This window comes from Balaenoptera musculus, chromosome 20, assembly GCF_009873245.2.
Source record: "Balaenoptera musculus isolate JJ_BM4_2016_0621 chromosome 20, mBalMus1.pri.v3, whole genome shotgun sequence".
NCBI classification, from domain to species: Eukaryota; Metazoa; Chordata; class Mammalia; order Artiodactyla; family Balaenopteridae; genus Balaenoptera; species Balaenoptera musculus.
In genome coordinates this window covers 38,242,576-38,255,046 of record NC_045804.1, presented here as the reverse complement: position 1 = coordinate 38,255,046, position 12,471 = coordinate 38,242,576, and the positions used below count along the sequence as shown (strand labels likewise).

The 12,471-nt window shown below is 39.8% G+C and overlaps 1 protein-coding gene across 24 annotated transcripts in view; it reads left to right on the top strand.

The window, feature by feature from the left end:
• The window catches only part of SYNRG (synergin gamma), a 92,981-nt gene that overhangs the window by 58,727 nt on the left and 21,783 nt on the right, over nucleotides 1–12,471 (top strand). For 17 of the 24 annotated variants that reach the window (XR_005017734.1, XR_005017735.1, XM_036836154.1 and 14 more), the window contains 4 exons: nucleotides 7,710–8,303; nucleotides 9,419–9,582; nucleotides 10,376–10,429; nucleotides 10,925–11,021. Coding sequence is in view for 22 of the 24 variants with exons in the window: in XM_036836154.1 (XP_036692049.1) it covers nucleotides 7,710–8,303; nucleotides 9,419–9,582; nucleotides 10,376–10,429; nucleotides 10,925–11,021 (909 nt within the window). In the remaining 2 variants the exon portion in view is untranslated. Of the gene's footprint in view, nucleotides 1–7,709; nucleotides 8,304–9,418; nucleotides 9,583–10,375; nucleotides 10,430–10,924; nucleotides 11,022–11,731; nucleotides 12,431–12,471 lie in introns of those variants that run through there. The other 7 variants (XM_036836161.1, XM_036836175.1, XM_036836163.1 and 4 more) reach the window with 4 other exon arrangements.

Below are 12,471 nucleotides of genomic sequence, written 5' to 3'. Positions count from 1 at the left end.
TATTTTGTGGCCTTTAATAATGAGAAATATCTCAGCATTACTGTATTATTCCAGAAAATGCATTATGCGTACGAAGGGTTCATTGTCGTTTAACTAGAGAGGGACACATAAGACACTCCCAAGTTTACAGATTCAGGAAGAAATAATAAAGTATGGCGGCTTTTGCATATATCAATTTGGTAAGTCAGAAAACAAAATTGCATTCGTCCTTTGGCTATTGAGATGTTAGAGGTCTTCTTAAACAGGGTGCTGAATTGGGAGCAAGGTATCGCAGGAGTGACGTGTTCCACGGGCTACTTGCCAAGTACAGTGGGCTGTCTGCAGGGCTCCTTGTGCCCCTGACTGTCTACTTCTTTTTTTAATGTACCCTTCTTCAAATGTTTTCCTTTTTTTTTTTTTTTTGCCGCTGTTTGTTTGCTAGAGTGATTTTGTTTCTTTTTTGTATGAGCTGCTTGAGCTACAGCAGTTGGTTGCAAAGTGCTCCATTTTCTGAACAATAATATTGGCTTTTTATTTTAAAATCTCATAACATGTATACTAGCCTTTTGGACTCTGAAGTTATTAATTAGAAGCTATTTTTCTGAAAGTGAATCTATATTCTTTCACAGTGCCAAACTAGATTTCTTTGTGAGACGAGTCTAATCTGCATTTGGGAGGGTGTCTTTTCTTTTTTTTTTTTCCATTTGGGGAGGGGAGATTGGTTTCGTGACTGAGCTTGTTCTCATTGACCTGTTAAAATAATCTGTGCTCATGTCCTTTTATGTATGTTTGGAACATTCCCAGCTTGGAACCTGTAATGTTCAAGCCAAGTTTCTTCAGTTTGAGGATATTCTTAAAAGAGGATTGTTCCCTCCTTTTGATCTGTAAACCTCCTGTCCGAAAGGAGCAGTATCCCTTTAGAGTGGTTGTTAAAAGGGGTTGATGTCTGACCAATGAGCTATATCGTTCTTGAGCAAAACTGCTGCGTGAATGTATTGGAGAGGGTAAATGGCAGGGACTTCTCCAGTGCAACTTGGTTTTTCTTTATCCTCATGTTGACGCACAGTATCTCTTGCTCTCTTAGTTTGAGGGTTAAAGGTACTTTTTGTTGGAGAAATAAGAAGTGGGCTGATGAAGAGAGAATAAAACGTAGTAGATTATCATCTCTGGACCTTAATCCTGTTTAGAAACCCTAACTTGACTCTGAAGGGGATACTGTCTCTTTTAACTCTTGCTATAATTCTTTGTATGGAAGGTAGATAATACTAATAACATTGCCTGATTTTTCTGCGTATTATTACATTTAACCCTTTGAGCCCTTGCTGCATATAATTTCAACTAGGCTGCTTTTGTCCCCCCTCTAAATTGAACCTCTCAGCACTAAAGCATCTTGATGTGCAGTCATTAAGATCATCTGGTTTCGTTGGCAGCAAGAGCTGACCCTCATTTGTGACACTCTCAAAGGGTTAGCAAGGCTTCTGTAGCTACCTACCTACCTACCTACCTACCTGTAAAGTAGCTCTTCTTTGACATTGAAAATCTTTGTATTTTAATCAGCGCTTTATTATTATTTTTTTGGCTGCTTTTCTGATGTCTTTTTTTTCAATTTAGACATTTTCTGTGTGAATGTGCCTTTTCAAACTTGCTTTGGTATATTCCTCTGCAAATACCGATCTGCATGCTTATTCTGATGACTTTTTTCCCAGCTCTTCTGTACCACTCTCTTTTGTGATCTGTAAGTCTTAACGTTAATAAATAATTCTTTCACACATTTTGAAAGTGTGGGGATGTGTGTAATTTGTACTTTTCCAGGGTTAGACCAAAAAAATACCTGGTCAGTATCAAGTTTAAACCCTTCTGTGGTTAGAGGGCTTTTTCCCTTTTGTTTATTTTGTTTCTTCAAATACCTTTCTCCTAAGAAAGTATTGGTACATTTTAGCCTTTTCCCCTTACAATTCCACTGTTATAAATTTTTAACATGGCACTGGATTAAAATATAAGTTGAAACATTTTAAAAGATAAGTGTAAACCTTACATTACTTTATGTAATAGAGAGAAATTTTATTCCTTACTTCTAGTGAAGATTTTATTACTTAGTAAACATCACAGAGCCTGTCTCCCACTAGGACTTATACTCTGAAGAGAAGGGGAAGACCTAAGAGCTTAGTGTTGGGGAAAGGGCCATGTCTATTAATAACTAGGTATATATAAATTTAATTTAAAATAAATTATCGAATGGTATTGAGATGAACTTCTGAGCAGAGTAAATGTAAACTGAATTTAGATTGATAATCTCTGTAATGAAAAGTGTTCATTGTTAATACCAGGGAGTCTCCAGGACTGAATTTGATTTGCGTTTGAAGTTGGGCACTTCATCCACTAATTGTAGAGCATGTTACCTTTCCAACTTGTTATCTTTCCAACTTCAGAATGTAGTACGAAGCCACCCTTGGTCTTTTTTAACTTAGTCCGTAAAGCAAGTTCTTAACTCTTTTCATTTTTAAGAAAACAATTTTTAGAAAGACCCACAAAAGTTAGCTGCAAGAGTAGGCCAAATTTGGACATTTCTTTCCATTTTAGAGTATAATAATAATGAAAAACCTTGGGAAAAGGGAGTTGTTTCCATGGTTTAAATTTTTTTCCTTATATTTTGATGCTTTGGTTCTTTGTTCTTTTTAAAAGTTTGAGTCAGAAAGGAAATTAAACCATTGAAGGTGAGGATTTTGAATAGGATTCCTGAGAGATTACTTACAGTATCTGAACTATGCCATTTGAGAAAAAAGAAAAGTTGCACATTGGGATTTAGATTAACACTAAGAAAAGTTGGGTCTGCCATTCAAAATACCATGTTTTCCAGAGCATATTGCTTTAGAAAGTGAATAATACTTGGTTTGCGAAACCTTGTATAATCATACTATGTTTTAATTATGATGTGTATTAACTAATTTGGAAGAAAGAGATTTTGGTGTAGCCTCCATCTAGTGATAATATCAGTTGCCCTTCTTTTAGAATGTTCTGGTGCCAGTCTCGTGGTGGCTTTGGCTAAGGAATTCCTCTGTCAGTGGAATTGTTTAGTGCTATATTGGTAAATCTGGGACTGCTTTATTTTAACTCCTTTCTGTATTTAAGCAGGCTCCAGAAAATGAATATACCTGTGCATAAAACATAATCACATTCACAAATTGAGCAATTAATGTTTCCAGAGTAATATTACTTTTTAGGGAGGAAGTTTTGATAATACGTGTAACAATATAAACTTTCAGTAAAGACTTGAAGGCTGTATTCTATAAGTTCCAACAAATCAAAAAACACCATTTTGTTTATCCCAATGCCAAGTAAAGTAAGATGTGGTTAGTGCCTGACTTCACACATCAGTGCCTGCGAAATTATACAAATGTATTTATATTTTACAATCACTGTATTTCTCACATTAAAATCCCTGCTGATTTTTAAAAGTAGCTAATGAACATGAAGGGGATTCTGGCAATATCAAAGAAGCTGGGCTAAATCCTAAAATAACTCAAAGAATCAAACCAATTTACTATTTAAAGAGCTGCTTCCAGCTTTGTTTTTCCATCAGTTGAATGCTTTTCATAGGTTGTTTTGGAAAATGTTGGCCCATTAGCTATATAGGGTCATATGCATAGGATGGTCTTCTGGGTGCTCCCCTCTCCCTTGCATGGTCACAAGGCCCTAGTTGTAATTGCCATCTTTTGTGCTCATTTGATTTTTTTCTGTGGGATTTTTAATGATGACCATGTCCCACTGTATGTCTTGGCACCATTCTGTGGCCTTCCAGCCTCCTCTGGACTGAAAATATCCACAAGATTGCCACTTTTCTTTATTGAACTTAAAGCACTGACCCAGAAACCTACAGGTGCTTACTGATAGCCTGACAACATTTAAACTATAGATTTATATGAGTAAGTACACATGAAGAATGGGAGGTTTCTATGCAGGTTAGAAAACACTGGAAGGCGATTATACAGCAACATTTTATGGCCTGTCATTCTTACACTATGATCACTTTCATTCCTGTTTTCTTCAGCAACACCTGTCAGGGTGTTTGATACTTAGAGGACACAGTTGGGCCAGGTTCTGTAGTTAATAGAGAATGTAAATATGACTGACTTCAGAAGTAGAATAAGGCCAGGAATGGAAAGAAGTTTAAGTTTATAAATATTTCATGATTTGCTTTGGTAAAATGGAATTTGGATTAAATCAGTATTGGAAATTAAAAGCTGTTTATTCCTTAGGCCAATGAACAATTTAATTGCTATATAAAACACTAGGGAACAGTGGAATTTGCACATGTATCTCTTTTTTTTTCTAAACCCCTTTCTCAAAAGCCAGTAACTCTTAATCACCTGGGCACATATGCTTACAGCTTTAGAAAAGATCCGTGGGAATCGGTATGGCCTTCTGTGTCCTGTAGCAGCAGCTGACATTCTTTGTTCCAAGAAATACCTTGTTTTCATGTACAACATCCATGCACAAGGGATGTGAATAGAGGTTATGGAAGAGACTGATAGGGTTACTTGCCAGTGTAAGCAAGAAATCTATGTCTTAATTTGAGACCCATGATGGAAAGCAGATTGTATAGTTTATTCCTTTGGCCTTAGTTACAGGATATTCCTGGTTGCAAACAAATACATATATTAAGACACACAATTTGGCACATCATCTGTGTGCAATTGCAGTTCAACTGAGCACAGCCTAAGAGTTTTCCAGTAGAATCAGAAATACAGCAGTGATTCTCTGTTCCTTTTATTGCATTCATTCTGTTTTCTTTTCCTTTTTCTCTTGCAATTTTCAGAATTCAGCTATCAAATTGAAAACCCACCTACAGTAATTTCAGTGATTGCAAAATAAAATGTGGGTTATTCCGTATTATTTTTTCCATCACGCATGTTGTGGCTCTTATAGAATCTTCACTATTTTTAAGACCATCGTACAATAATACTTATCGTTTGACTGCTTAGAAAACATAGAACTGTTAACATGGGAAATAAGGAATTTTCTTGGTTTAACCTACCCTCAGTGAACTGATTTACCACGTTTTTCTAAAAAAAAGGTTTACTTAAAAAAAAAAAAAAACAGTTAACTAATATTCACCATGCTAGGAAATACAACTGTATTTTTATATTGCTTATAAATGCTAAGGTTTAGGAATACAGTGTTCTCATGTTCCTTATGTAATAGCAGTACTTCCTTATGTGTTCAAATGAATTGCACTTTAGTAAATTGTTTTTTTACACTGTATAGCTAGTAAATAAGCAAAAGTAAAATTTAGAAAATCAGCCTTGAGGCTTGACTTTCATATATCCGGTATCATTACTCTTCATTATCTTTTAAAATATAAAATATTTCTTTTTTAGTCTTTCATTTGGTCATTTCTTTGAGTTGTTCCAAAAGGCAAAATGTTATGTTTATCATTCTTAATAAAAGTAACATTTCTTGGAGACCTATAGTGTTATCAAAAACACTTAAAAGGTCTTCAACTAAGGTATTCCCTTATTGCTTATAATGCCTTTTGCCTGATTATATTACAATCATTTCTGGTTTAAAAAAAAAAAAGAAAACTTGTTTCTTCTTGCTGCATAATTGCACAAAAGGGTCTTTTTTATTACCATAGCAACTTAGTTGTAATGTTTGAACAAGAGCTTAACTTTTTATTAAATTTATCTTTGGTCTCTAGGAAAATTGCTACCCTTTTTAGTAGATGAGATTCTGGGAGTAGTTCACAATACAGCTTCTTCAGAGAGCTTTCTGGTAGGGTGTAATAATAAAAAATTCATGTTCTGACACATTCTTCTGAATGTACCCCTTGAAGACTCACTCATCTTGTATTTAACTGCATCTGCCTCCTGATTAAATTTCACTTCATTTGAGTCAGGGCACCTTCTGATCCCTTTAAATAGTGGGGAAAATAAACACTACAGCCAGAGACTAAGAGGGTGTTCTGCCTAAAGTCTTGTTTCATTCATTCTAAACTGTACATTTTTCACCTGAATCTTTTTTTCCCTCCTGTTTAATAAGCTAAATTTGAAGGGTACCATTTGCACTAGAGAGTTTTAAAATATACTGCTGTTCTGTGGCAGTTATCTGCTTTTCACTGGTTGGCCTTTCTGTAAATCTCGGGTTTTCCATTTTTATCATTAAGTTAGTGCCCTTTTCCTAATAGGGTTGAGAGACAGAGAGCTATTTGGGGTGCACTGTTAGAGGAGCAATGTCAGGAATCCCTTCCTTCTCATAAACTATGCAACATTGCTGTGTAAGAGAGATGAAGAAGCCCAGTGTTGTTTTACCTGTTGACTGAGTTATGAAAATCTGGGTCACAGAACTTTTGAGCATTTTCCTTTAAGCCATGTTTGTGGTTGTCAGAGAGGGAGTCTTGCATTTGGCCTTCTTCCCTGGTATACAGTGACCAAAATGAGACCAAACACCTCTCAGCCAGACTGAACGGACAGCACTGCTGGAAAGTTGCTTCTCCACACCAGTGTTACTCAGCGTCAGCTGGTTTTGCTTTATGAAAATGAGCAAGAAATTTTCCCTACTAAGACCACTAAAGTGATGGGTTGACTTTTCATTTTTTCTTTGAAACAATTCTATTTTAGGCCCTAAGGCAGGCAACTAAATATCACATTGAGGCTGGTGGCGACTGTGCTGTATAGTAATTGCTGTGTTGCTCACCAGGCACTGGGCTGGGCCCTTTACACATGTTATTAATGTCATAACACAGCCCTTCCAAGTGCATGGTCTTCTCTTTTTACAGATAAGCAAACCGAGGTTAAGAGATGTTAAATAGCTTGCCTAGTGTCACACAAGTGGTCGGTGGCAGAGCTGGGAGTTGAACCCAGGTCTGTCTGAATCAAAAACCTACATTCTTTCTGCTGTTTTGTGCCATCTCTTAAATTATTTAAAGATATATTAAGCATGTAAAATGAGTCTTCTGCCCCAGCATTTCTTTTCTTTTCCTTTTTTTTTTTTTTTAAATGAGGGGGTTACACATAGTTGAAGGAGAAACAGGAGCCCAAGAGGACCCAGACCTTTGATTCTATTTTTTTAGGGATTTAAGTAGTTTAGACTGATTTTTCTTTCCTCATACTCCATCACAGCAATATGACGTCCATATTGACCAAAATAACAACTAGGTAAGTAACTGCTTAATTAAAGTCTCATATTTGGCCTTGCCTAGACAGAAACTCCTGATAACTGATTAAAAGTTAAATAACATTATTTTTACTTTAGTTTCGGGATATTGTCAATTTTTAATTAGTTTGTCATGTACATTTCATATGACCATGTTATAAAGGAACATCTTCCAACAAAGTCAGAACGAAAGAGACTTGTTTTAGGCAGGGAATATTGTAAATACATTTTAAAGTTCATAAGTGAACGGACATTTTATTAAATGACCCTATTCTTATATCAAACTGTATATATACATTGGTGGATGACCCTCCTGTCTTTTTTTAGGAATTGTACTATCCAAAGAAGGTGGCTCTTTGTTACTAAATATAAATGCCGACTCAAGGCTAATGTGGGTTTTTCAAGATCAGATTTTACAGCCCAGCTTCTTTAATTTTAGTACAAGCTCTAAATTTAGTTAACTCCAGCATCGCGTAAAACGAATCAAAAGTGCGAGACATTTTGCTTCTGCAGAGCTTAGGGCATTTTGCCTAAATGGTGAGCTTGCCTCTAATTGTGGGGTCTTATTTCCCTTTCAGATATAGAGGACTTAAAATGTGCTGCTTTTGGAACCTACAGTAGCAGTTTTGCAGTGAGCACACTCACGAGCTATGACTGTTCAGACAGGGATGTTGCCTCTCAGGGCAGAAAACTCTCTCCATTTGTCCTCTCAGCAGGAAGCGGAGCCTCCGCAGCTGCCTCGGCCCTTCAAAAGAAAGACACTTCATTCGGCAGTACCGAAAACCTCCCCATGACATCTCTCTCCAAAGTCACAGCCTTCACAAGCGAGGATGCTCCTCCAGAGACGACCTTTCCAGCTTTTGCCAGTTTTAAAGATGTGATGCCACAGGCCAGCGAGCAAAAGGAGTATAAAAGCGGGGACTACAGGGATTTCACCAGACAGGACCTGCCTGCGGCTGAACGGAGCCAAGAGGCCACGTGCCCAAGCCCAGCCTCCAGCAGCGCTTCTCACGACACCCCCAAAGAATGTGCAGATGACTTTGGAGAGTTTCAAAGCGAAAAGCCCAAAATCAGCAAATTTGACTTTTTAGTGGCCAATTCACAAGGCAAAGTGAAATCCAGTGAAGAGATGATCAAAAGTGAGCTGGCAACCTTTGACCTTTCCGTTCAAGGTGAGTGGCTTCCAACATAGATTTTATGTCATGGTTTCTTCCGCTGCAGTGTTAGATGTTCTTTCTTAGAATAAGAAGTTGGTCCCTGGGATAGCAGGAAATAGATTTTCCAGTGTTTAAAATCAGAGTCTATGACAGATAGCTATAAAAGAAGGTTTCCCTGAGACTGAAATTAAACCAGTATCCCTCAGATAACTGCTTTTGGGGCTAAAAATAAGCATAGCACCCAGTCTGTTGTTCATTTGCTTGTTTGAGGTAGAGGTGTACCGTGTTAAAAGGCAGAGAAATGGTTTGATCCCCTTGTGGGCAAGTTAGTTCTGCTCTTGTTCGCTGGCTATGGACTATATCTTTTCATCCAGAGGCTGCAACGTGGTAGCTGTGGATCTGGATCCAGCCTGCAGACCTGTTTTGATTGACCCACATGGAAGGTTTTCTAATATGTGAAGCAATTGCAGATACATAGAAATCATGACACTTCATAACCTGGATTTCTAGCTTTTCTTGAAAAGTTGCAGTATCTGGCAGTGCTAGGCCTACATTCCCACCTCTTGACAGTCAGCTGGAGCTGAGTAGCAACATCCCCCTCTGACAGCTGAGGTGTGCTCTCCCCAGTGTCACAGTCCCCACTGCTTCCATCTCCAGCTGACCTTCTTCAGTCATTTACTTTGCTTGCCTGTCCTCTGAAGGCATTTAAGTTTGCCCCTTTTGCTTTAATCGCATCCTGACAGAAGGGCTCATTGATTTCCATTAGACTGGGAGAGATGGAGGAAGTCGGTACAAATCCCTAACTGATGACTGGAGAAGCAAGACACCTCTTATGCTCTGATACTTAGAAAGACCCTTTAGCCCTCCAGACTCCAGTGATTCCGCACTTAGAATTATGGAAGAACTGTGATAGATCAGAGAAGCGTAATGGAGAAAATTAAAGGCAAGGAACTCAAGCAAGAGAGAACAAATGAAAGCGTTCAACATGTAGCTTGCCAGACAGGCTGAATGAGGGGTGTGAACACCTCCTGACACAAACGTCTAAGAGAAGAGGGTCGTGTTAGCAAGGAAGAGCCTCCGCTTGGACTAAGCTGAGTAATCAGAACCTTTGTGCCCTCCACTTCCCCCAGGATCGCACAAGAGGAGTCTGAGCCTTGGTGATAAAGAAATAAGCCGTTCTTCTCCTTCTCCGGCCCCGGAGCAGCCTTTCAGAGACCGCTCCAACACACTGAGCGAGAAGCCCGCCCTGCCCGTCATCCGCGACAAGTACAAAGACCTGACCGGAGAGGTGGAGGTGAGCGGGCTCCTCGTCCACAGGGGGCTGAGCCCCCGAGGGCCCTGAGCAAAAGTGCTTGCAGCTTTCACTCGGGGCACCAGGGGCAGAGCGTCACAAAGCACCAGACGTAAGATGCGTAATTACAGTGAGAGAATGGCGACATTAGCCCCAGATGAAAATACCTCCCAGACATGGCATCACTGAAAGTAGTTAGTGACCCCAAAACTGGAATTATTCCTGGGACCTCACAGGCAGGCAGGTGTTTCAGGGAGTTCTTTTTGAGCACACAGACTTTATCATCTTAATGAATGGTAAAGCATCAAAATAGAGGAGAAAGGGCAGATGTCCTGGGTCCTCTCACTGTTCATGTTCACAGCATCTTAGTCCCATGCTGCCTTCCTCCTCCAGCCAATACTCTTAGCGCTCCTCCTCCCCCTCCCTGTCACACACGTGCACACGCACACACAGGAAGCCATGGCGCAGGAGGCCGTGGTTTGATATTGGCCCTTGTACTAGACACCTACATGGTGAGTGCCTTTGAAGAAGCTTCCGCTGTTAGTGGAACAAATGAGGCAACATTTACAAAGGGAATCAACGAAGGAACATTTCCCTCAGATTTACAAGTCGTGTGCTTGGAAGTTACACTTATCAGGAATTAAAAATTGTCACTAGTGGGTTCAAAAGATAAGTTGCGTGTGGACTAGAGTGATTTTCATAGACAGGAAAGTCTTCAGTACTCTGAATTGACAGAAGTCACAAATAGGATTCCAGGCTTGCTGGTTTGACCCAGTTCTTTTTATAAAATTCACAGGAGAATGAGAGATATGCATATGAATGGCAGCGGTGCCTGGGGAGTGCCCTAGAGGTGAGTCTGTCACTTTTGTGATGTTCACACGTACGGAAATGCCCCTTGTGTACATATCTTGCCTTCTGGGTTCATTTGGATAGACTCGGAGAGCTCTGCCTCCATGGCCTTGCGCAAAGAGCTTTGTGGAAAGTCACACATCTTAAGCGAGGCTTCTTTCCCATCTATGATAGTAGACACAGCTCACTTAACTACTGTGCCCTCTTCTGTCACTGTGTTTAAGACATAACAAAATGATATCCTTATCTCTGCCCAAGTTAAAATAATATTTAAGCTAAAGAACCTCTATTTTTCCTCTTCCAAAAAAAATGAAGGATTGGTTCTTCAGTGTCAAAATTAAATTCTCAGATTTGTTTCAGCATAGTCATCTACATACATCAATCAGTCATGTGTTTTCACACCTCCTGGCTTTCTGTTAGGTTTTCTACTAATAGTAAATTGATTTGTAATGACTTTTCCTGATTACATAAGGTATGTGATTTCATTTCTTTGTAGGTCATTAAGAAGGCCAATGATACCTTAAATGGAATCAGTAGTAGTTCTGTGTGCACAGAAGTAATTCAGTCAGCTCAAGGCATGGAATACTTACTAGGTATGTGCTTTTATATTTTACTTATCCAAAATCATGACACTTTGCAGTCTTTTCAGTTGTCCCTATGTTACGTAGCTCAATCTAGATCTCTCAAGCCACATATGACTTCACTAAGTAGCATCTGCATTTGTAGAGAAGACACTTAAGTCCCAGACAGGAACAACTATTTGACTTCGGGTCTCATTGGCCAGGTTTCCCAGTCTTTGTTATACAAAATTACTGGTGTAAAATTACTGGTTTATCAAAGAGTCTGAACTAGATGAGGCATTAAAATTAAATGATTGGTTTAAAAAAGAAAATTAAATCACTGGGTCTCCAATCAATTCTTACCATGCTGTGTTGAATTCTTCCTTTCTACTCCTTACTGACGTCACAGATTCCTGAACTTCCTGGCCGCCTTCAGCTGTCAGACATGCCAGTCCAACATGAAGTCTCAATCCCTGTCCGTTTCAGTGGTCCTCTCCTCCCCAAGCTCAGGCTTGTCCCGTGGCCAGAGCCACACGCACTGGACCCTAGTCTTTTTCAGATCTTTACTCAAATGTCACCTTCTAAGTGACGTCTTCCTGGCCTGTCTTACTCAAAACCGTGTCGCCTCTCCCCACCCTGGCACTTCCCGTCTCTTTCCCTGCTTGATTTTCTCCCTAGCCCTGTCACCTTTAATATCTTAAATCCTTTACTTACTGTTCTTATTATCTGTCTCCCTCCACTAGAACGAACCTCCAAGAAGGAAAGGATTTGGGTCCGTTTTGCTCACTGCTGGGTCTTCAGCACCTAAACTAGGGCCAGGCACATAGTGGTCACTCGCAAATACTTGCTGCATGAGTGGCTACGAAGGGATGCGAGCTCTCCTTACTCCTGCCACCTTGCTCTGGTTCCGCTGTACTGCCCAGACAGGCACAATTCTGCTGCATAAACAGATGTTCACCGGGTAATGGGGTGCCTATCTTTCCTTCTACTAGTTTTCTAGTGTGGAAGATAACCCTACAATGGTGCCCATCTCAGAAGCCCATCTGAGTGGTGCCCATCTCAGAAGCCCCCTCACTTGGCTTAGAGTGGGCAGTGATTCCTGCCCTTCCCCTGGAGGAGGAAGGACAAGCTGTGGTGCTGTACAGAGGCTGAGCATGTACCACTGAAGACCCCCTGGGATTCTTCCAGTCCTCTCTTACAGCAGCTGGTGGAGGGGTTGGGGGTACGTCTGGCAGCTGTCCTTAGGATGTGGAGACCTTGGCACCCTCATCCTTGCTGGAAGAATTCAGCCATAATTCAGCGACCACAGGAAAAGAACCATTCTGTGTCCTGTTAAGTGTATAAAAGATACATGAAGCCACAGACTTTGTAGATCTTTGGGCATTCAGAGGAGTGAGATATTTATTAATTACAGGCAGACCTCAGAGATACCATGGGTTTGGTTCCAGACCACCACAATAAAGCATATATCTCAAAAAGCATA